Source organism: Diorhabda sublineata, chromosome 1 (genome assembly GCF_026230105.1).
Source record: "Diorhabda sublineata isolate icDioSubl1.1 chromosome 1, icDioSubl1.1, whole genome shotgun sequence".
Taxonomy (NCBI): Eukaryota; Metazoa; Arthropoda; class Insecta; order Coleoptera; family Chrysomelidae; genus Diorhabda; species Diorhabda sublineata.
In genome coordinates, this window is record NC_079474.1 from 33,673,889 (window position 1) to 33,698,534 (window position 24,646).

The following is a 24,646-nucleotide window of genomic DNA, read 5'->3' on the forward strand; positions in this document are numbered from 1 at the left end:
AATAATTGTTGACAGTAAACATCAGAATTGATCGTTTGGTTACTTGTAAGCAGCTTAAAAGCCACAGCCAAGCTTCAATAGTTTCCCACGAGTTGCCAAAGATGTGTGAGGCTTTGCAATATCACTAAACCTTTCCGATTCGACAATTTTGGCTGTTTTTCTTTGATTGCTTCATTCAATTTCAATAATTGTTGACAGTAAACATCAGAATTGATCGTTTGGTTACTTGTAAGCAGCTTAAAAGCCACAGCCAAGCTTCAATAGTTTCCCACGAGTTGCCAAAGATGTGTGAGGCTTTGCAATATCACTAAACCTTTCCGATTCGACAATTTTGGCTGTTTTTCTTTGATTGCTTCATTCAATTTCAATAATTGTTGACAGTAAACATCAGAATTGATCGTTTGGTTACTTGTAAGCAGCTTAAAAGCCACAGCCAAGCTTCAATAGTTTCCCACGAGTTGCCAAAGATGTGTGAGGCTTTGCATTATCACTAAATCTTTCCGATTCGACAATTTTGGCTGTTTTTCTTTGATTGCTTCATTCAATTTCAATAATTGTTGACAGTAAACATCAGAATTGATCGTTTGGTTACTTGTAAGCAGCTTAAAAGCCACAGCCAAGCTTCAATAGTTTCCCACGAGTTGCCAAAGATGTGTGAGGCTTTGCAATATCACTAAACCTTTCCGATTTGACAATTTTGGCTGTTTTTCTTTGATTGCTTCATTCAATTTCAATAATTGTTGACAGTAAACAACAGAGTTGATCGTTTGGTTACTTGTAAGCAGCTTAAAAGCCACAGCCAAGCTTCAATAGTTTCCCACGAGTTGCCAAAGATGTGTGAGGCTTTGCAATATCACTAAACCTTTCCGATTCGACAATTTTGGCTGTTTTTCTTTGATTGCTTCATTCAATTTCAATAATTGTTGACAGTAAACAACAGAGTTGATCGTTTGGTTACTTGTAAGCAGCTTAAAAGCCACAGCCAAGCTTCAATAGTTTCCCACGAGTTGCCAAAGATGTGTGAGGCTTTGCAATATCACTAAACCTTTCCGATTTGACAATTTTGGCTGTTTTTCTTTGATTGCTTCATTCAATTTCAATAATTGTTGACAGTAAACATCAGAATTGATCGTTTGGTTACTTGTAAGCAGCTTAAAAGCCACAGCCAAGCTTCAATAGTTTCCCACGAGTTGCCAAAGATATGTGAGGCTTTGCAATATCACTAAACCTTTCCGATTTGACAATTTTGGCTGTTTTTCTTCGATTGCTTCATTCAATTTCAATAATTGTTGGCAGTAAACATCAGAATTGATCGTTTGGTTACTTGTAAGCAGCTTAAAAGCCACAGCCAAGCTTCAATAGTTTCCCACGAGTTGCCAAAGATATGTGAGGCTTTGCATTATCACTAAATCTTTCCGATTCGACAATTTTGGCTGTTTTTCTTTGATTGCTTCATTCAATTTCAATAATTGTTGACAGTAAACATCAGAGTTGATCGTTTGGTTACTTGTGAGCAGCTTAAAAGCCACAGCCAAGCTTCAATAGTTTCCCACGAGTTGCCAAAGATGTGTGAGGCTTTGCAATATCACTAAACCTTTCCGATTTGACAATTTTGGCTGTTTTTCTTTGATTGCTTCATTCAATTTCAATAATTGTTGACAGTAAACATCAGAATTGATCGTTTGGTTACTTGTAAGCAGCTTAAAAGCCACAGCCAAGCTTCAATAGTTTCCCACGAGTTGCCAAAGATGTGTGAGGCTTTGCATTATCACTAAATCTTTCCGATTCGACAATTTTGGCTGTTTTTCTTTGATTGCTTCATTCAATTTCAATAATTGTTGACAGTAAACATCAGAGTTGATCGTTTGGTTACTTGTGAGCAGCTTAAAAGCCACAGCCAAGCTTCAATAGTTTCCCACGAGTTGCCAAAGATGTGTGAGGCTTTGCAATATCACTAAACCTTTCCGATTTGATAATTCTGGCTGTTTTTCTTTGATTGCTTCATTCAATTTCAATAATTGTTGACAGTAAACAACAGAATTGATCGTTTGGTTCCTTGGAAGTAGCTCAAAAAACACAACATCTTTGTAATCTCATCAAACTGACACCATGAGCTTTTTTTCTAAGCTTTCGATGTAGTTTGTGTTGGTTCATCGTGAGATATTGAGATAATTATAAGAAAAAAACTCTAAAACCGAAGGTTGGTTGCGATTTTATTTATATATTTATGATCAATTTCTTCAGCATAATTCCATGGAACGACTATGTCCGGCTTTTTCATTATCTAAAATGTTTATAGTAATACTTCAGCATATATAAACAATATATTTCCCAATATAACTTTAACTTGTATGTATTGTTACTAAGAAATTTAATTTGTACGAATAATTAGTTGTTAATATCCACATTATAATATGAAAAACGATTTTTAGAATATTGTTAGTATGCAAATTAGGCAAATTATTTCTTGGAACACAAAACCTTCAAATTTAATATATTCACATTAGATACTGCGACATAGATAAAATAAAAGTTTTATTTTATTCCAACGATAGTTTTAAAAAATGACTTTACATGAAAACATAGTGTTTATACCAAAAGAAAACATCAATAATGATAATAATAGGAAAAAAAAATCATCGAGTTCACTACTGATTCTATACCTAAGTGCATTTACAGGTAATTAAAAATATTATTTAAATCCAATATACTAAAAATTTTTTTTGTTGAATACTCAAGTTGGTCTAGGTATAGTCACCTTAAAGGCAATTTCTAATCTAATAAAAATATAATTTCCAACTTCTGACAAACTTTGTCTTATCACTACTCGTGCAACTTCGTGATTATTCCTGAGGGCTACCAACACCCCTCCTATTGCTGTTTTTTGTCTTCTCCATCTCCGCGAATCATTTGGTTCCACCCTCTAATCACTATTTTCTCCACTCTTATCCACCCTTTTATATTTTTGCTTCAATAAAAACAAGAACTCATCGACTCGCTCCATGTAATAAGTTAATACACGTTCTATTAAATTTTATTTCCTTGCATATGTTTTAGGTTCTTCCGCTATTTTTTTCCATTTTTCCTATCCTGGGTACTACTCCACCAACCTCGGACTCTAACTTGACTTTCCCATTGACTTTATGGTTTTTATCTGGGGGCCGCTTTCAATTCTGTTGCAGCCACGCATAATCCTCATCGGGTTCAGGAAAGCTTCGCTACTGGTATTGCTATTTTCGACTTTTTGATTATGATACAGGATTAATTTCATTCAAATCGTTCTTAATCGGCTATTGTGTCAGAAAACATCGTAAATTGATATTACAAGATTGGTTCTGCTCGCTTAAACGATTGGCTGTTAAAAATAATCGTTCAATTTGGATCAATCGCCCTTTTAAGAAAACCAAATGGAAATTGGACTCGCACAAATGAGGAAAAAAGCAGCACTTAGCTAAAGTTTTCACTCCACTTCCATCAAATAATCCAATAATAGATATCAAGATAGAAACCTACTTAGAATCACCTCCCCTAAGAGCAATACAGAGAAATTCAGTTGTTAAGCCCACACAAAGCACCAGGTTATGACCTCATCACCGGGGAAATATTGAAACATATTCCAAGGAAAACGATCTCACTAACCACTACAATATTCAATAGAATACTACAAATTAACCATTATCCAATACAATGGAAATATGGGGTTGCAGTAAACCATTGAACACCAAGATACTACAAATTTAAAATACTTCGCACTAGCCATAAGAAACAAAAACCACCACAATCCACTAATGTCCAAGTTTTACACTGATCCAATGGAACAGAGAAGATTGAAGAGATGCTGGCCAGAGGCCAGAAGACCTCATAGAGTGATCTACGGAGACCCAAAATTTGGATACGCTTAATTTGATAATCGCTCAATAAAAGCTTTCCAAAACTCTGGGTGAACGCTTTTAAAAGCGTTTTATCCACGAGACTAACTGGGTATCGATTGTGGTAGTTGTCAAATAAATTTCCTATTGTCAATGACCTAATTACGAGCGTTAATCAAATCCCCCAATCAATTTATTGATCAATATATCAATGCAACTGATTGTTAATTTAATTGACCATCTTGGGGGTATTTTATGATTTTTTTGGTTACTATTATAGAAGTATAATCTAATTATAGTATTTTTTAAGAAAAAAATTTTCAATAATTTGTTAATTTCTAACTAAACTAATTATTTTTAAAGCCGGACCTGTTCAACTTATTTTAAATGTAAAAGTTTTTGAATAAGGACCATTTTAAGCGCAATTTTTCATGAAACTGTATCAAAATTGTGAGTAAATAGAAATAAATCCGAGCATAAATAAATGAAGTTTTTGAAAAATAAAAGAAAACTTTCGACATTACTTATACTAAAATTAATTTTTTTAGATATATCCATAAATTTAACCACCCTGTTGTTGAAATATTTCGATAAATCATAAATTAAGAAAAATTTTTCAATAATTTGTTAATTTCTAACGAAATCAATTAATTTTAAAGCCGGACCTGTTGACCTTATTTTAAGTCTCGAAGTTTTTGAATAAGGGCCGTTTTAAGCTCAGTCTGTCATGAAATTGTCAATAAATAATAAATCCGAGCACAAATGAATGAAATTTTTGAAAAAAACGCGAAAAGACGAAAATCAGAAGAAAAATTTCCGACTTTACATATACCAAAATAATTTTTTTTTCGTGATATATGGATATTTAACCACCCTGTTATTGAAATATTTCGATAAATCATAAATTAAGAAAAAAATTTTCAATAATTTGTTATTTTCTAACGAAACCAATTAATTTTAAAGCCGGACCTGTTCAACTTATTTTATGTCTCCAAGTTTTTGAATAAGGACCGTTTTAAGCTCAATCTGTCATGAAATTGTCAATAAATAATAAATCCGAGCATAAATGTATGAAATTTTTGAAAAAAACGTCAAAAAACGAAAATCAGAAGAAAAATTTCCGACTTTACATATACCAAAATAATTTTTTTTTTCGTGATATATGGATATTTAACCACCCTGTTATTGAAATATTTCGATAAATCATAAATTAAGAAAAAAATTTTTAATAATTTGTTAATTTCTGGCGAAACCAATTAATTTTAAAGCCGGATCTGTTGAACTTATTTAAGTCTCGAAGTTTTTGAATAAGGACCGTTTTAAGCTCAATCTGTCATGAAATTGTCAATAAATAATAAATCCGAGCACAAATGAATGAAATTTTTGAAAAAAACGCCAAAAAACGAAAATCAGAAGAAAAATTTCCGACTTTACATATACCAAAATAATTTTTTTTCGTGATATATGGATATTTAACCACCCTGTTGTTGAAATATTTCGATAAATCATAAATTAAGAAAAAAATTTTCAATAATTTGTTAATTTCTAACTAAACCAATTAATTTTAAAGCCGGACCTGTTCAACTTATTTTAAATGTAAAAGTTTTTGAATAAGGACCATTTTAAGCCCAGTTTTTCATGAAACTGTATCAAAATTGTGAGTAAATAGAAATAAATCCGAGCATAAATAAATAAATTTTTTGAAAAATAAAAGAAAACTTTCGACATTACTTATATTAAAATTAATTTTTTTAGATATATCCATAAATTTAACCACCCTGTTGTTGAAATATTTCGATAAATCATAAATTAAGAAAAAAATTTTTCAATAATTTGTTATTTTCTAACGAAACCAATTAATTTTAAAGCCGGACCTGTTCAACTTATTTAAGTCTCCAAGTTTTTGAATAAGGACCGTTTTAAGCTCAATCTGTCATGAAATTGTCAATAAATAATAAATCCGAGCATAAATGTATGAAATTTTTGAAAAAAACGTCAAAAAACGAAAATCAGAAGAAAAATTTCCGACTTTACATATACCAAAATAATTTTTTTTTTCGTGATATATGGATATTTAACCACCCTGTTATTTAAATATTTCGATAAATCATAAATTAAGAAAAAAATTTTTAATAATTTGTTAATTTCTGGCGAAACCAATTAATTTTAAAGCCGGATCTGTTGAACTTATTTAAGTCTCGAAGTTTTTGAATAAGGACCGTTTTAAGCTCAATATGTCATGAAATTGTCAATAAATAATAAATCCGAGCACAAATGAATGAAATTTTTGAAAAAAACGCGAAAAGACGAAAATCAGAAGAAAAATTTCCGACTTTACATATACCAAAATAATTTTTTTTTCGTGATATATGGATATTTAACCACCCTGTTATTGAAATATTTCGATAAATCATAAATTAAGAAAAAAATTTTTCAATAATTTGTTATTTTCTAACGAAACCAATTAATTTTAAAGCCGGACCTGTTCAACTTATTTTATGTCTCCAAGTTTTTGAATAAGGACCGTTTTAAGCTCAATCTGTCATGAAATTGTCAATAAATAATAAATCCGAGCATAAATGTATGAAATTTTTGAAAAAAACGTCAAAAAACGAAAATCAGAAGAAAAATTTCCGACTTTACATATACCAAAATAATTTTTTTTTTCGTGATATATGGATATTTAACCACCCTGTTATTGAAATATTTCGATAAATCATAAATTAAGAAAAAAATTTTTAATAATTTGTTAATTTCTGGCGAAACCAATTAATTTTAAAGCCGGATCTGTTGAACTTATTTAAGTCTCGAAGTTTTTGAATAAGGACCGTTTTAAGCTCAATCTGTCATGAAATTGTCAATAAATAATAAATCCGAGCACAAATGAATGAAATTTTTGAAAAAAACGCCAAAAAACGAAAATCAGAAGAAAAATTTCCGACTTTACATATACCAAAATAATTTTTTTTCGTGATATATGGATATTTAACCACCCTGTTGTTGAAATATTTCGATAAATCATAAATTAAGAAAAAAATTTTCAATAATTTGTTAATTTCTAACTAAACCAATTAATTTTAAAGCCGGACCTGTTCAACTTATTTTAAATGTAAAAGTTTTTGAATAAGGACCATTTTAAGCCCAGTTTTTCATGAAACTGTATCAAAATTGTGAGTAAATAGAAATAAATCCGAGCATAAATAAATAAATTTTTTGAAAAATAAAAGAAAACTTTCGACATTACTTATATTAAAATTAATTTTTTTAGATATATCCATAAATTTAACCACCCTGTTGTTGAAATATTTCGATAAATCATAAATTAAGAAAAAAATTTTTCAATAATTTGTTATTTTCTAACGAAACCAATTAATTTTAAAGCCGGACCTGTTCAACTTATTTAAGTCTCCAAGTTTTTGAATAAGGACCGTTTTAAGCTCAATCTGTCATGAAATTGTCAATAAATAATAAATCCGAGCATAAATGTATGAAATTTTTGAAAAAAACGTCAAAAAACGAAAATCAGAAGAAAAATTTCCGACTTTACATATACCAAAATAATTTTTTTTTTCGTGATATATGGATATTTAACCACCCTGTTATTTAAATATTTCGATAAATCATAAATTAAGAAAAAAATTTTTAATAATTTGTTAATTTCTGGCGAAACCAATTAATTTTAAAGCCGGATCTGTTGAACTTATTTAAGTCTCGAAGTTTTTGAATAAGGACCGTTTTAAGCTCAATATGTCATGAAATTGTCAATAAATAATAAATCCGAGCACAAATGAATGAAATTTTTGAAAAAAACGCGAAAAGACGAAAATCAGAAGAAAAATTTCCGACTTTACATATACCAAAATAATTTTTTTTTCGTGATATATGGATATTTAACCACCCTGTTATTGAAATATTTCGATAAATCATAAATTAAGAAAAAAATTTTTCAATAATTTGTTATTTTCTAACGAAACCAATTAATTTTAAAGCCGGACCTGTTCAACTTATTTTATGTCTCCAAGTTTTTGAATAAGGACCGTTTTAAGCTCAATCTGTCATGAAATTGTCAATAAATAATAAATCCGAGCATAAATGTATGAAATTTTTGAAAAAAACGTCAAAAAACGAAAATCAGAAGAAAAATTTCCGACTTTACATATACCAAAATAATTTTTTTTTTCGTGATATATGGATATTTAACCACCCTGTTATTGAAATATTTCGATAAATCATAAATTAAGAAAAAAATTTTTAATAATTTGTTAATTTCTAACTAAACCAATTAATTTCAAAGCCGGACTTGTTGAACTTATTTTAAGTGTAAAAGTTTTTGAATAAGGACCGTTTTAAGCCCAATTTTCCATGAAATTTTATCAAAATTGTAATTAAATAATAATAAATCCTTTCTATTATAGAAGTATGATATATTTTTTTTATAATTACAGCCGATTTACTGATAATTCCGATCGGATCTTTTATGGTTTGGCCGTCAACGGTAATCCCGAAGCTTATGTCGAATAATACGAATATTAATCCACTTGGAAGACCAATTACTAGCTTAGAAACATCTATAATTGTATCTTTACCTTATTTTTCAACAATTCTTGGATTGGTAATAGCATCGAAACCATCAGATATTATTGGACGAAGAAAAACGTTGCTTTATTTTGCGATTATTATGTGGATTAGTATCATCGCAATTGCTTTTTCTAACAATATGTATATGTATTACGTTAGTTTTTTTGTATACGGTATAACAAACGCTTGTTTAGGTTTATTAGTTGTTATTTATAATGTAGAAATAGCTGGAGATAAACATAGAGCTTTATTGAGCTCTATTAGTACTCTAGGATTACCGATTGGACAACTTTTTGGTTTTGTTTTTGGAGCAATGATAGATAGCATCAAAATATTTACTGTTATCATCTCCGTACCTATATTAATACATTTTTTATTATATAGTTTTATGGTAGAATCCCCCGTTTATTTAATACATAAAAACAAAAAAAATCTCGCTATAAATGTTTTAAAAAAATTGAGAAGTTATTATGATGTAGTAGATATCGAAAACGAATATGAAGTTATTAATGAATCTGTTGAAACTAATAAAGAAAGAAGTATTAAATTAATCGATTGCTTCAAAAGCTTCACAACAAAGAAAGCTCTTCTTCTGAGTTTTCTGATGATTTGTACACGAGAAATGACAGGTAATAAAGTAGTATTAGCTTACACCGGTTTGATATTCAACGAAGCTGGTACAATATTTTCTGGAAACGAGGTTGGAATTATAATTGGTTTCGTAAATGTGGCAGTTATATTTTTATTAATTCTTCTAATCAACAGATTCGGTAGAAGAACTTTTCTATTAACATCTAGTTTATTTTGTTCGATTTCTACAATGGGTATTGGTTTCTACTTTTTTCTTAAAGAAATAAACTCGCCTTTGGTTTATTCCATTCGTTGGTTACCAATTATTTCCGTTATTATTTTCATTGTATGTTACGCTATCGGTTTAGGGGGTGTTCTTCCAGGGTACCTAGCAGAATTATTTTCCAACGAATCAAGAATAACAGCAAGTTCTGCAGCTTTAATACTTGGAGCTCTGTTTTCGTCTAGCTTGGATTTTGGATTTCCATTAATAACAGAATCTTTTGGAGTATCCTTTAGCTTTCTTGTTTATAGCGTTTCGACATTTATTGGTTTTGTTTTACTGTATTTCTGTTTACCAGAAACGAGAGGTAAAACATTGAAAGAAATACAAGTCATACTTCAGGGAAGTTATTTTCATTTTTCTTAATTTTTAAGTAATTATTTTTATGTCACAGTATCATTTAATAAATCACTGAACACCATGTATAGTTTTTATAAAAGATGAATAAATTATAAAAACAAAAAAACATTAAATTTATATAATAATAATTCTGATTTTTATTTCAAACCTTAATCTATAATATAAAAATGAATCGCAAAATGTGTTGGTAAGCGCATAACTCAACAACGCCTGGACCAATTTGGCCAAATCTTTTTTTAAAATGTTCGTTGAAGTTCAAGGATAGTGTTTACGGCGAGAAAAATTAGAATTATTGCTGGAAAAACCCTAAAAATAGCTCTTTTCTTTTTCCCATACAAATGATTTGCAACTAAAACGTAGTCAATTTGAGCACTCACTGTTGTCTAAGCAATGTAGGTGTGTTCTTAACGTCAAAGATCATATCTATCAAAACAATGTGTGTGTGTGCCTTGGAGCACAGAATACATAGTTGGAGGAGTTTAATGTCGCGTTCCGAAACTCGCGTTTCTTTTGTATTAGTTTCGGCACGCGAGATAAAATGCAGCAGTTTCCACGTCATTACATCAGTCAAACAAAAATCGCGTTAGCAACAGTGTTTTATTATTTTAAAAACAATTCGTACGGCTTAAAAGGATTTGACTTCAAGTCATATCAAATTAAAAAAAAAAAAAAAGTTGTCTGTTACCTAATCTACTGAGTTTGCTTTTGTCAACTGATACACGAAACAAATTCGTATATCGTGTTTTTTGCAGAGTGTTTAGTTAGTTAGTGTTTGATTAGTTCGTGATTAGTGAAAAAATAATGTATATTTGATATGCCTCCTATAAGACGAAGCAATTTAGGTAGAAGAACCAGAAATGCTACAAACCAAGCTAATTACCGATCTAATCGTACTGCACAAGAACGTGACGACGGAAATGAACGTGAAAGAATTCGAATATCACAAACGCGTGAAGCGCGAGCGCGACATTCAACTAATAATCGCGCAAGTTTGAATCGAGCTGCTTTCAGTTACGATGTGTCAATTGACTACAGTAACTACCAATGTGTTGTTATTGGTTCTATGAACTCGGTTTGCTCACACTGTAAGGCATTAAAATACAAAAACGAAGCCAATGGATTGTGTTGCGCAAATGGTAAAGTGAAATTGATACCATTGGATCCACCACCAGAACCATTGTACTCATTGGTTTCAGGAATAGGAACGGATTCTATACACTTTTTGACACATATCCAACAATATAACAATTGCTTTCAAATGACTTCATTTGGGGCAACAAATGTAGTTCGGGAAAATTTTATGCCAACTTTCAAGGTATGTATTATAGCAGTTACTCATAATTATTTTAGCGAACAAAATTTTCTGTCACGAAAGTTAAGATGTGTCACTTATCTTCAATTTCTTAATCATTACGAAATATATCACTTAGTCATCATATTATATGGTGATTCAGTTTCAGTGACACTTTTATTATATTTTATATATTTGATAGATATTAGTTAAAACTAAATATATACTTTTTAAGATCAAATATTATTTAAGTTTGGTCACTGACAATCCATTAATTTATACCACACCATAATATTTTTCTTATTTACAGATACAAGGGCAAATATATCACAGAGCAGGTTCACTGTTACCAGTGTCAGATAGCGACAACAAATTCCTGCAAATTTATTTTATGGGCAATTCACCACAAGAAATTGATCTGCGTTGTGCACATAACAATTTAGTAAAGAGGTCTATTATAGAACAATTACAAACTTTATTTCTTCAACACAATCAATTGATTATATTGTTTAAAACTGCCCTGGATCTGATGCCATCCGATAATCACAAAATTATAATCAGAGCTGATAAAACACCTGCAGGTCAACATACAAGACGTTTTAATGCACCAACTATTGATGAAGTTGCTATCGTTGTAGTTGGAGAAAACTTTGAATCCCGTGATATTGTTTTACATCGTCGGAATGATCAATTACAACGTATAAAGGAAACACACCGCTCATATGATGCACTGCAATATCCCATTATATTTTGGCAAGGTGAAGATGGCTACGATTTCTCAACAAAAATGATAAATCCCATTACAGGTAACTAAAATATTAGTTTAGCTATGGCGATAATATTTCAGTCATTATATTATGTATTTTAATTTTATATTTGAATGTTATTAAAACAAAATCTATTTACAGGTTCTGAAACCAACAGAAAAGTCAGTTCAATGAACTATTATTCATACCGCCTAATGATTCGGGAAAATGAAGATAATCACATATTGAAATGTCGGCGATTATATCACAAATATGTTGTTGACATGTATGTTAAAATTGAAACGGAGAGATTAACATTCATCAGGTTGAATCAAACCAAACTGGAAATGCACAGAATGTCGGTCGGATGACTATTCTTCCAGCAACATACATCGGAAGCCCTCGGCATATGCACGAACATGCTCAAGATGCCATGTCGTATGTTCGTCATTATGGTACAGCAGATTTGTTCATCACATTTACATGCAATCCGCAATGGATAGAAATCAAGCAGGAGTTATTCTCTGGGCAATCACCCATTGATCGTCATGATATTACAGCCAGAGTCTTTAGACAAAAGTTGAAATCATTAATGGATTTTATCGTAAAATATAATGTGTTTGGTGAGACACGCTGCTGGATGTATTCTGTGGAGTGGCAGAAACGAGGATTTCCACATGCACACATTTTGATTTGGTTGGTTGAAAAGATAAGGCCAAATGAAGTTGATGCAGTGATATCAGCTGAAATCCCTGATGTACAAGTAGATCCTGGATTAGTTATCAAACACATGATACATGGTCCCTGTGGAACTCTTAATCAAAATTCACCGTGTATGATGGATGGTAAATGTTCAAAACGATATCCACGGACATTAATATCGGAAACAATTACTGGTAATGACGGTTATCCATTGTATCGTCGCAGATCGACAGCAGACAATGGAAAATCAACAAAATCAACAGAACCTTAAAAGATCTACGGAGCAATAATAACCGATTTGGTGGTGCAATGATTTTATTAGCAGGAGATTTTCGTCAAACATTGCCAGTGATTCCACGATCAACGCCAGCTGATGAACTCAATGCATGTCTAAAGTCCTCCAATTTGTGGAAACATGTCAAAGTACTTCATTTAAGCAAGAATATGCGTGTCGAGTTGCAAAATGACCAATCTGGAAACATATTCTCTAAACAACTCATTGACATTGGTAATGGCAAATTACCTATAGACATGTTGACTGGCTGCATTAACTTTCCTCAAAGTTTTTGTCAGTTAACTCAATCAAAAGATGAACTTATTCAGAAGGTGTTTCCAGATGTTTCTCAAAATTACAGAAACCATCATTGGTTGAGCGAACGAGCTATACTGGCTGCAAAAAACATAGATGTAAATGAATTAAATTTCAAAATTCAAGAACAAATTACAGGCGAATTGAGGATATATAAATCAGTTGATTCGGCTACTAATCAAGATGATGTAGTCAACTATCCACCGGAATTTTTAAACTCGCTGGATTTGCCAGGATTGCCACCTCACAATCTTCAATTAAAGGTCGGATCGGTGGTCATAATGTTGCGAAATATCAACCAACCGCGTCTTTGCAACGGTACACGGTTAGCGATAAAAAAATTACTAAACAATGTGATAGAAGCAACTATACTCAAAGAAAAGTATAAAGGAGAAGATGTTCTCATACCGCGCATCCCAATGATTCCGACTGATGTGCCATTTGAGTTTAAACGACTACAGTTTCCAGTGCGGCTTGCTTTTGCTATGACTATAAACAAGTCCCAGGGGCAATCATTAAGTGTTTGTGGTATTAATCTAGAAAACCCATGTTTCTCACATGGTCAATTGTATGTTGCCTGTTCCCGTGTTGGAAAACCATCAGATTTGTTTATCTATGCGCCAGGTAATCAAACAAAAAACATCGTATACCACAAAGCACTACAATGATAATAATAATAATTATTTATGATTCACATGATTAACAATAAAGCGATTACTTACTTTTAAATCCTTATATATGTTTTATTTAATTATTTTTTATTCACAACGCCCTATCACCAGGGTGACGGTTCTGTTCAGGAGAATTTTTTAAAATACGTAGGCACAAAAACTGCCACATTACAAATCTTTTTGACAGGACGAAGTCTGTCGGGTCAGCTAGTATTATAATAATTTCGAAAATAGAGATTAAATTAAAAAATATTACATCCCATTAACTGCGCCAGTTGAATAATATGGATGTATTTAACTAATGTACTACGAAAATTTCGAAAAAAATAGTTAATAGTACCGAAAACAATCGTTTTTTCGGAAAAGTTGAGCTGTATCTATGAATAATTTTCAAAAATGAATGATTATTTATAGTATAAGTGTTAAAAGTAATGTTTTATTTTGCTTGGAATTACTTTCGACACAAATTTCATACAGTATTTTTTGCATAAGTTATTTTTATTTTTCGTAATTTTTGAGTAATTATTTTTATATCACAGCATTATATAACAAGTCCCTAAACACCCTGTATAGTTTTTATAAAAGATGAATAAATTATAAAAACAAAAAAACATTAAATTTATATAATAATAATTCTGATTTTTATTTCAAACTTTAATATTATAATAATTTCGAAAATAGAGATTAAATTAAAAAATATTACATCCTATTAACTGCGCCAATTGAATAATATGGATGTATTTAACTAATGTACTACGAAAATTTCGAAAAAAATAGTTAATAGTACCGAAAACAATCGTTTTTTCGGAAAAGTTGAGCTGTATCTATGAATAATTTTCAAAAATGAATGATTATTTATAGTATAAGTGTTAAAAGTAATGTTTTATTTTGCTTGGAATTACTTTCGACACAAATTTCATACAGTATTTTTTGCATAAGTTATTTTTATTTTTCTTAATTTTTGAGTAATTATTTTTATATCACAGCATTATATAACAAGTCCCTAAACACCCTGTATAGTTTTTATAAAAGATGAATAAATTATAAAAACAAAAAAACATTAAATTTATATAATAATAATTCTGATTTTTATTTCAAACTTTAATATTATAATAATTTCGAAAATAGAGATTAAATTAAAAAATATTACATCCTATTAACTGCGCCAGTTGAATAATATGGATGTATTTAACTAATGTACTACGAAAATTTCGAAAAAAATAGTTAATAGTACCGAAAACAATCGTTTTTTCGGAAAAGTTGAGCTGTATCTATGAATAATTTTCAAAAATGAATGATTATTTATAGTATAAGTGTTAAAAGTAATGTTTTATTTTGCTTGGAATTACTTTCGACACAAATTTCATACAGTATTTTTTGCATAAGTTATTTTTATTTTTCTTAATTTTTGAGTAATTATTTTTATATCACAGCATTATATAACAAGTCCCTAAACACCCTGTATAGTTTTTATAAAAGATGAATAAATTATAAAAACAAAAAAACATTAAATTTATATAATAATAATTCTGATTTTTATTTCAAACTTTAATATTATAATAATTTCGAAAATAGAGATTAAATTAAAAAATATTACATCCCATTAACTGCGCCAATTGAATAATATGGATGTATTTAACTAATGTACTACGAAAATTTCGAAAAAAATAGTTAATAGTACCGAAAACAATCGTTTTTCGGAAAAGTTGAGCTGTATCTATGAATAATTTTCAAAAATGAATGATTATTTATAGTATAAGTGTTAAAAGTAATGTTTTATTTTGCTTGGAATTACTTTCGACACAAATTTCATACAGTATTTTTTGCATAAGTTATTTTTATTTTTCTTAATTTTTGAGTAATTATTTTTATATCACAGCATTATATAACAAGTCCCTAAACACCCTGTATAGTTTTTATAAAAGATGAATAAATTATAAAAACAAAAAAACATTAAATTTATATAATAATAATTCTGATTTTTATTTCAAACTTTAATATTATAATAATTTCGAAAATAGAGATTAAATTAAAAAATATTACATCCTATTAACTGCGCCAATTGAATAATATGGATGTATTTAACTAATGTACTACGAAAATTTCGAAAAAAATAGTTAATAGTACCGAAAACAATCGTTTTTTCGGAAAAGTTGAGCTGTATCTATGAATAATTTTCAAAAATGAATGATTATTTATAGTATAAGTGTTAAAAGTAATGTTTTATTTTGCTTGGAATTACTTTCGACACAAATTTCATACAGTATTTTTTGCATAAGTTATTTTTATTTTTCTTAATTTTTGAGTAATTATTTTTATATCACAGCATTATATAACAAGTCCCTAAACACCCTGTATAGTTTTTATAAAAGATGAATAAATTATAAAAACAAAAAAACATTAAATTTATATAATAATAATTCTGATTTTTATTTCAAACTTTAATATTATAATAATTTCGAAAATAGAGATTAAATTAAAAAATATTACATCCTATTAACTGCGCCAGTTGAATAATATGGATGTATTTAACTAATGTACTACGAAAATATCGAAAAAAATAGTTAAAAGTACCGAAAACAATCGTTTTTTTCGGAAAAGTTGAGCTGTATCTATGAATAATTTTCAAAAATGAATGATTATTTATAGTATAAGTGTTAAAAGTAATGTTTTATTTTGCTTGGAATTACTTTCGACACAAATTTCATACAGTATTTTTTGCATAAGTTATTTTTATTTTTCTTAATTTTTGAGTAATTATTTTTATATCACAGCATTATATAACAAGTCCCTAAACACCCTGTATAGTTTTTATAAAAGATGAATAAATTATAAAAACAAAAAAACATTAAATTTATATAATAATAATTCTGATTTTTATTTCAAACTTTAATATTATAATAATTTCGAAAATAGAGATTAAATTAAAAAATATTACATCCTATTAACTGCGCCAGTTGAATAATATGATGTTTTAAACAAATGAACTTCACAAATTTCGAAAAATATTTAATAGTATCAGAAACAACCGTTTTTTTTTCGGAAAAAGTTGAGCTGCAACTATGAATAATTTGCAAAAATGAATGATTATTTATAATATATGTGTTAAAAGTAGTGTTTTATTTTGCTTGGAATTACTTTCGACCCAAATTTCAAACAGTATTTTTTGTATAACTGAGTTATAACATTTACAAATAAATAAAGAAGACGCTGTCATTTAAATTTCCCTCATGTCCAATGATTGTCTTCGATTGACCATAGTGTAATTATTAACAAAAACTATTGACTCTAAATAATGAAAAATCTGGAAGAAAAACTGAAAAATCAGTACAGCAGATGTTCTTGCTGATGTACAGGAAGATTTACAGAACTGGCGAAGGTGATATGACGTATGACATATGACAATTACTTGAACACGGCTACTTCTGACGTTTACGAAATGAAGAAAGTGAAGACTGGTATTCCAGACAAGGGTAGAAGTTGAGTCTTTGAAGAAGATCGTAGCATTTTTTGATTTTTTGGGGTTAATTCCCGAATACTAGAAAAAATTTAAAGACAGTTTAATGTGAGTTGATTGTCACCTAAACATAGATGATTCTGGAATATGAGGACGCATACAGGTGCGTATCATTATAACCTCTCAATTGATACCATAGTTCCTGGTTGGGGGAGACTAGAGGGTGCAATGTAGAGGGTAGTTTCATCAGTGAAAGTTTTCACTTGAAGCTTCTCAACTTAGGAATTTTCTTAACAAAAATTTAGAACGAATGGGTTTTACGTATTGCTGATTTTTCATATATAGACGGTTTTCTTTTAATTTGATACCCAGTATAGTGTTTTGTATAAAATTATGATAAAATATATAGTTAATTCAAAAAACGAATTAAAAAATAATTAAAAGCGTTTAAAATAATATTAAAACCTATAAAATCTCCATAAATTTAAATAAAAATATTAACAGCAATTTCCGTTATATGAGGGTGGTTCAAATATAAACTGGAATTCTACTATAAATATTTTTAAGGCGTATTTTGAAATTTGAATGGGGGCTCGCACTCTATATATCTATTATTTTAATTGCAAGACCTTTTTTAGACAAAAATAAAGACCTCTTTAAACTTAATGTTTCAGAACATATAAAAATCAGTTCAAGACAAACAACGAGGCACTCCCAATTCTACGGCCCTAATAACTTAGAATACAAATTTGCTATTTTTTTAAATAAATCATATAAACAACTATTCGTGAATTGGTTTAAAAAATATTTATCATATTTGGAGTGATCACCGATTATGTGTCGCAGTACGATTTGATTTTTTAATGGCGCCGCTTCTTTTTTCCGATATTTGATAGCACTAGTTGAAACTACATTTTCTTTGGAGGATTTCCGATGAATTTCTCAACTTATTAGCGACACTCGGTTTTTTCTATACAGAAATTTGGACCATAGGTCTTGGAATCTGATAAATTTCTTATAAACACTACTAAACTAACCTAACCTAACCTAACTTAACCTAACCATCGCCAGTGATTTTACCGTGCTTCGAATTCAGTACAAATTCAAATTTTTCAATCACTCAAATTTATTTTTATCACCTACATTTACGTAAAAATCTCTCGACTTGTCAAGAAGAATTCTACCCCCGCATTGTTTTCGAATCTCAAACCGCCCAAGTGCCTCTTTCAATTGATCAAAAAAATAATAGTCGCATGAAGGGACTATAATGAGGATGTTTCAGAGTTTCCCAACCCAATTCCCCAAGTTTTCATCGTAATTTAAGCTGTAAACAACGTTTTTCCTCGACTTCGGTGCAATACATTTTTTTCATACCGCTGCAAGATTCCCGTGGAAACTTCCCAACATGTAAAACTCTGCTCAAAATTCGTATTTCTTCTTGATCGTCCAGGCAGTTGTATCAGCTTCGTCCAACATCCAGATCAGACTCAACACTTAATTTATTTTTTAGTTTATTCCAAAAATTTTGGATTATATTTCAACTACTTCAGTATCTCAACTCTTTTAAACAATCTTTTCCTTCTGCTTTGTTAGTTTTTACTTTTTCATTTATCGTCAACTTCGTTGACTGCTACATTATTTTCATCCACTATAGTAGGGAATTTTGATCAATTTACTGAACTAATTTATATCTTTCGTTGTCCCCATCTGCTATGCAAATTTTCCCAATCTGAGTGAAGCTGTTGAGATCGATTTTCAGTACATCTACTTTATTTATCAATAAAGAATGAAGGGATTTGTTCTCTTGTCTACAAAACTGATTATTCTAGATACAAATTGCGTTTCAAAGCTTACTGTAAATAGTAACGAACAATTCGAACAAATATATTGATAAATTTTATACAATATTTTAAATTATCTTAAAGAGAATTCAAAGATTTTTAAAAGAGGTACCTAAAACCATAAAAAAAACATGATTGTTAGATTTTTTAAAACTAGTACTTAGAGAAAGCTAGATCCTATGAAATATGTCGGTGGTGGGCCCTTGAGCTCCTTTCTGCACGAAATGACTGATGTTATATCGTTGATGATTTGCCCAAGTAAATCTTCGAGCTTTTCCTTATAACTTTGGCAGACCACAAAATGGAATTCTGGAGCTGCGGATCCTCCGAGGTACCATTCGCGAAATTCCAATCTGCTATCGAAATCATCCTCGTGAAGTGCGTGGAAAAGACCCGGACGGTAAATTTCTAGATTTTCTTTAGTTGTTACAGATCGCGGTACATCGGCAACAGAGCCCCGTTTTTTAAAATTTCTGGTACGTCTTCTACACTGTTGAACGATTTGGTAGTGGCGAATTCAGAAATTTTTGTCGGAATACGATATAATAAAATAAAATTTTTCTTAAACCGTATATTGTATCGGTTTCTCATCTACTCGAAGACGCAAATGTTTAAATCACGAACATGGTTCGCTTTATACTTTTTTCGACAGCGTTGCCAGATTTATGAGAATTGCCGAAATTATACCGATTTTTTCGAGAAGGTTTCATGCTTTACAATGTAGAAGCAGCAGAAATTTTCAAAAATTTGGCTGATACTGTATGAAGATATGGAACTGGAAAATGACTTTTTGGCACCAAATCACTTTTGTTTTATAGTGTCACTTGTTTATTGTTATTGTTATAAATTCGATTTTTTTTCTTAATAGCTCATATTTGAAGTGGAATTTCCATGTTATAATTTGCACTAAAATTTTGCATACAAATAATATGGGTATGAAAAATATCTTTATCATAATGAGAAACGTGACATTTAAGACGCATGTATAATATAATTGATAATTATAGATAAAGCTACTTATAAATATTTCGAAATTCATTATTTTTAACTAATATTCCAATAAAAGAACAATAAATCTTTCAAACTAATGGCACCAAATGAAAGTAAACAATTTTTACAAAAAGATTGTGTGAATACAAGGATTGTTGACAATAATTCATCGTGGATTTTATATTTGAGTGCATTTTCAGGTAACATTTTACGTAGCTATACATAAAAGTGTGATGAAAAAATTTTAACATGTTAAACCCTTTAAGAACATCTTAAAAACAAATGAAAATCTGGATAAAATATTTTATTAAAACAAATCATTTCTATGACGTCTTCAGAATATCTAGGAAAAGCATAGAGAAATACTAAACCAAATACCAATGAGATTCGTAGTTTCTAAACTGGTACATCTTTCAAAGAATCTTCACAACAACAAAATGATTAAAAAAATTAGTATTAAAAAGAAATAAAAATGAAAAATCGAACTAAAACATATCATTTGAATGCATCAACCGCTTCTACGAAACTAAAAACAAATCATTAGATACTAAACAAAGAATGTAAAACGGATGATCCATCAATTCGAAGTTTTGACAGTTCAAAAACGTTTTTTGAATATGATAGATTTTCCATGATTTTTACGAACACTTCTGGTAAACAAATGCTTGTTTACCATTCAGAATTGACCGCTCTACGTTGCTCCAATAGATCGGTGGCATTCATATGTTTAGATCTATGATTCGTGGTCTGTCATGATCTCATAGACGTCTTTTAAAACACGACCTCTTCAGGATCATTTTTATTATAATTTTTTTCCCTTGTAATTGTAATATAATCAGTTCCTGAAGTATACCGTGTACCAAAACATATGGATCAGAAAAAGGAACCTCGCTGATTGGTAAGGTGTTTTCCTGATATTCCAAAAGCTGATTTCTTATTTTGAAGCGTGAAAAAATTTAGAAATTTTAGTCAACCATTTGAATTTAGACTGCAGCGTGAAATATTCATTCAAGAAAATCCGTTTTGTCTACAAATAAATTAGTGTAGTATTATTATTAGTGATGGAAAGTTATAGTGAAGAAAGTTTAAACTGCACACCAGAAAATAATTCTTTTATGGAGTGGCGTACTAAAAACAGGAATAAACAGCTTCACAGAAAGAGTTTTATTAGCTTACTTTGCAACTAAATCCAAAATGTGGAAGTCTTCAATACTTTGGTGGAATTATTCAAAACTGAATGGTAAATAACGACGAAAACGTTAATTAATATACAAAACTCATTGAATATTTGAAAAATAAATCATTTGGGTATAGAACCGAAAAATTTAAAATATCTGCCACTGAAATATGTTTCTGTTGGAAGCTCCAGACGATTATTATCTCATGCATAAGGCCTGCGATCGTGTCAAAGAAAAATCAAAGATCAAACTTTGAACCATTTCCCTCAAGTAAAAACAGTTGGCACAATAAACAAAAAAAAATTGGATGAAACTTATGCAAAATGTGATTATTCAACAATCGTTTTGAAGACTTTCAGGAAACGAATGAAATTGAATTCCCAATTTTCAACGATATTTCACAGGCACAAGTTCATTTGCAAATGGAGTTGATAGATCTTCAATCGGACAGAATTTTGAATGAAAAATTTGATGAGATCAACATCTCCAATCAATTCTTAAAATTAGTACAAAGAATTTTATACCTGACATCAATGAGCTGGTCAAAAACAAGAGAAGTTAGGTATCTGGATCCTCAACAGCTAATTTTTTTTTTTTCATTTTCAATTTGGCCCACCTAGGAATTCAAAATTTAATATTTAACCCTCTGCAAAATTGATTTTGACACCTCTGCGTTAAATGTTGTCAATTCAAATACCAAAAGTAAAATAACTTCTTCTTTACCTCAAATTAATATTGCTCAAAGTTGTACTTTTCGAATTTTTTCAAGTTTACGAATATAGGAAATTTTTTAAATGACACTCGTGAGTGAAGTAATTTTTTTTCACTCGTTGGAATTTTAAATCGTTCTAATCGTGAAAAAAGTATTACTTTACTGACTTGTTGCATAAATAACTATTTTTTGCGTTATTAACCATTTAATTTTTCTAATTATAGCTGATTTATTGTGGGTGTTCATGGGTTCCATTATGGTTTGGCCTTCTTCAGTACTTCCGAAGTTAATGTCAAACAATACGGATGTAAATCCATTGGGAAGACCAATAACAACTTTAGAAGCTTCTTGTATAGTTTCGTCAACACCGTTTTCGGTTATATTTGGTTTATTAATAGCATCAATACCAGCAGATATTATAGGAAGGAAAAAAACGTTATTGTCTTATACAACCATATTATTTTGTTCTATAACTACAATAGCTTTTGCAAGGAATACTTATATTTATTACTTTTGTTTTTGTTGTGTCGGTATTACTTTCGCGGGTATTTTTATAAATGTCGTTATTTATAATACTGAAATAGCAGATGATAAAAACAGAGCTTGGTTAAGTTGCTGCGTGAGTTTAGGACTACCGGTTGGGCAACTATATAGTTTTGTTTTAGGAGCTTCTATACAAAGCGTCAAAATATTTTTTCTTCTTACTACTATTCCCGGAATAATACATTTTTTATTGTATAATTTCACCGTCGAATCCCCGATTTATTTCATTATTAAAAACGATAAAACTCTAGCTATTGAAAGTTTGAAAAAATTGAGAAATTTCGACGATTTTATAGACACAGAATATAAATCGATGGAGGAATTTTTTACTACACACGGTAATAAAAAAGCGAAATTTCTAAATTTATTGAAAACTAATAAATCAAGAAAAGCATTTTTTTTGAGTTTATTACTCATTTATACACAACAAATGTCTGGTATTAACGTACTTTTTGCGTATTTAGGTTTAATTTTCAATGAAGCCGGAGCAACCCTTTCAGGAAACGAAGTAGGTATCATAGCCGGTTCTGTTAACCTTACAACTGTTTTAATTTTAATTTTTATAATAAATAAATTCGGAAGAAGACCATTGATGCTTATATCTTCATTTTCTTGTTCTATATCTTTATTAAGTATCGCTTTTTACTTTTTTCTCAAAGAAAAACACTCGACTTTTATTGATTCAATTCGTTGGTTACCAGTTCTTTCTATTATCCTCTTTATTCTATCATACGGTTTAGGATTAGGAAGCATTCCTATGGGATACATAGGAGAATTGTTTTCCAATGAATTAAGAGCAACAGGTGTATCCGCAGCTTTCATGTTAGCTGCTGTAGTTTCTTCAGTTTTTGATTTCGGATTTCCTTTATTATCAGAATCTCTTGGTATATACTTTTGTTTGTTCATGTTTAGTTCGGCTACTTTTATCGGTTTTGTTTTACTGTATATTTGTTTACCAGAAACCAGAGGTAAGAGTTTTAACGAAATCCAAAATATGCTAGATACGAAAAAAACTATGATCGTTTGATCGATTTTTCATTATATGTTTCTAAAAATAAATGGAATGTAGTCAATAAAATGTCTCCTCTAACACTTTGATACGTTATTGAACCTTGTAGAATGAATGGATATACAGGGTGGCACGTACATATTTAAAAAAAAGTTTAAAAAATAATTGAAACAGTAGTTGTAAATATTAACCACACTTGTAGTGGAATTTTCCTTCGACTTCATCGCCATAACGATGTTGAGATAATCCACTTCCTTGACTTTGAAGGAAAAGAGAAAAGACTCAAAAGGATTAAACCTTTCGAGCTGGTGAAGTTCAGGTGTGTTAATTAATGTACAAAATATGTATACCAGAAATCCAAGGATGCTTTTAAATAAGATATTAGTTAGTTTTTATCTAAATGATAATCCTAATCCACGAAGACAGTCCTCTAATTACAAATATATAGTAGAGAAAACTTTCTTTAGTAATGCTGTAATTTCACCACGTATATTTCTCTTGGGCAAATGAATGTTTCTTCAATTATTAATGTCAACTTTTTGTTTGATGTATTTCCAAAAAAAAAGTCGAAAAGCATCAAATCTGGGCTACGAGAGAGTCGTGAAATATCACCTCTTTTCGAAATCAGTTTACCTGAAAACATCTGTTCAAAAGCTATCAGGGAATCATTTATTGAATAGATTGAAATCAAGTTTCAAATTCTGGAGATAGAAAATCTTCAGTATAGCGCTTTTTCCTAACCAATCATTCCTGTGACTAAAATTGACGTCCATACTTGTCACTTGTTACTTTAGGAGCATGTAATTGTTTCTGGTGGCACTTTTGACGGTTTACAAACTCATACGGAAACGGACCTCATCAGAAAAAAGGATTTTCTCAAAATTGGTAAATAGATTGAGCATTTTTCTTGTTCGCTATAAGTGTAAGACATAAGATCTTTTTCAAACAGACAATTGTGGATCTTCTCGTATGTTCTGGTCTCTGTCTTCGGCCCTGAATAGCACTTGGAGCTCCATTAATTCGCCAAAATGAACGACAGTTTTCATAAAATACTATACTATACTAAACACCATGAAAGTGATACCCAAAGGTACTAAGATCCCATTGCTTGACCTCTTTTTACCTGATAATGCCCTTTCAGCATCTTCTTCACTATATAATTAAGTAATACGGTCCTGTGTAAGGAACAAACTTGGTTTTTGTCCTGTTTCCTTCACCTCAACTATATGAAAGACCTTGTATGAGGAAAAAACGTGG

At 30.0% G+C, this 24,646-nt stretch overlaps 5 protein-coding genes across 5 annotated transcripts in view; 4 read left to right on the plus strand and 1 right to left on the minus strand.

The window, feature by feature from the left end:
• LOC130446291 (synaptotagmin-7) overlaps positions 1–24,646 on the minus strand; it is a 263,793-nt gene that overhangs the window by 196,301 nt on the left and 42,846 nt on the right. The gene's annotated exons all lie outside the window — the stretch shown is intronic.
• On the plus strand, positions 2,408–9,788 carry LOC130446125 (probable metabolite transport protein CsbC). Its single transcript, XM_056782260.1, has 2 exons — positions 2,408–2,679; positions 8,315–9,788. Exons 1-2 carry the CDS (start codon positions 2,565–2,567, stop codon positions 9,664–9,666), a joined length of 1,467 nt encoding a protein of 488 aa, XP_056638238.1. The 5' UTR covers positions 2,408–2,564; the 3' UTR covers positions 9,667–9,788.
• LOC130441569 (uncharacterized) lies at positions 12,065–12,670 on the plus strand. The gene has a single exon (XM_056775343.1). The coding sequence runs from the start codon at positions 12,065–12,067 to the stop codon at positions 12,668–12,670; it is 606 nt and encodes a 201-aa protein (XP_056631321.1).
• On the plus strand, positions 12,709–13,656 carry LOC130441647 (ATP-dependent DNA helicase PIF1-like). Its single transcript, XM_056775452.1, has one exon. It carries the CDS (start codon positions 12,709–12,711, stop codon positions 13,654–13,656), a length of 948 nt encoding a protein of 315 aa, XP_056631430.1.
• On the plus strand, positions 20,004–23,472 carry LOC130446221 (facilitated trehalose transporter Tret1-like). The gene is made up of 2 exons (XM_056782362.1): positions 20,004–20,147; positions 22,062–23,472. Exons 1-2 carry the CDS (start codon positions 20,045–20,047, stop codon positions 23,405–23,407), a joined length of 1,449 nt encoding a protein of 482 aa, XP_056638340.1. The 5' UTR covers positions 20,004–20,044; the 3' UTR covers positions 23,408–23,472.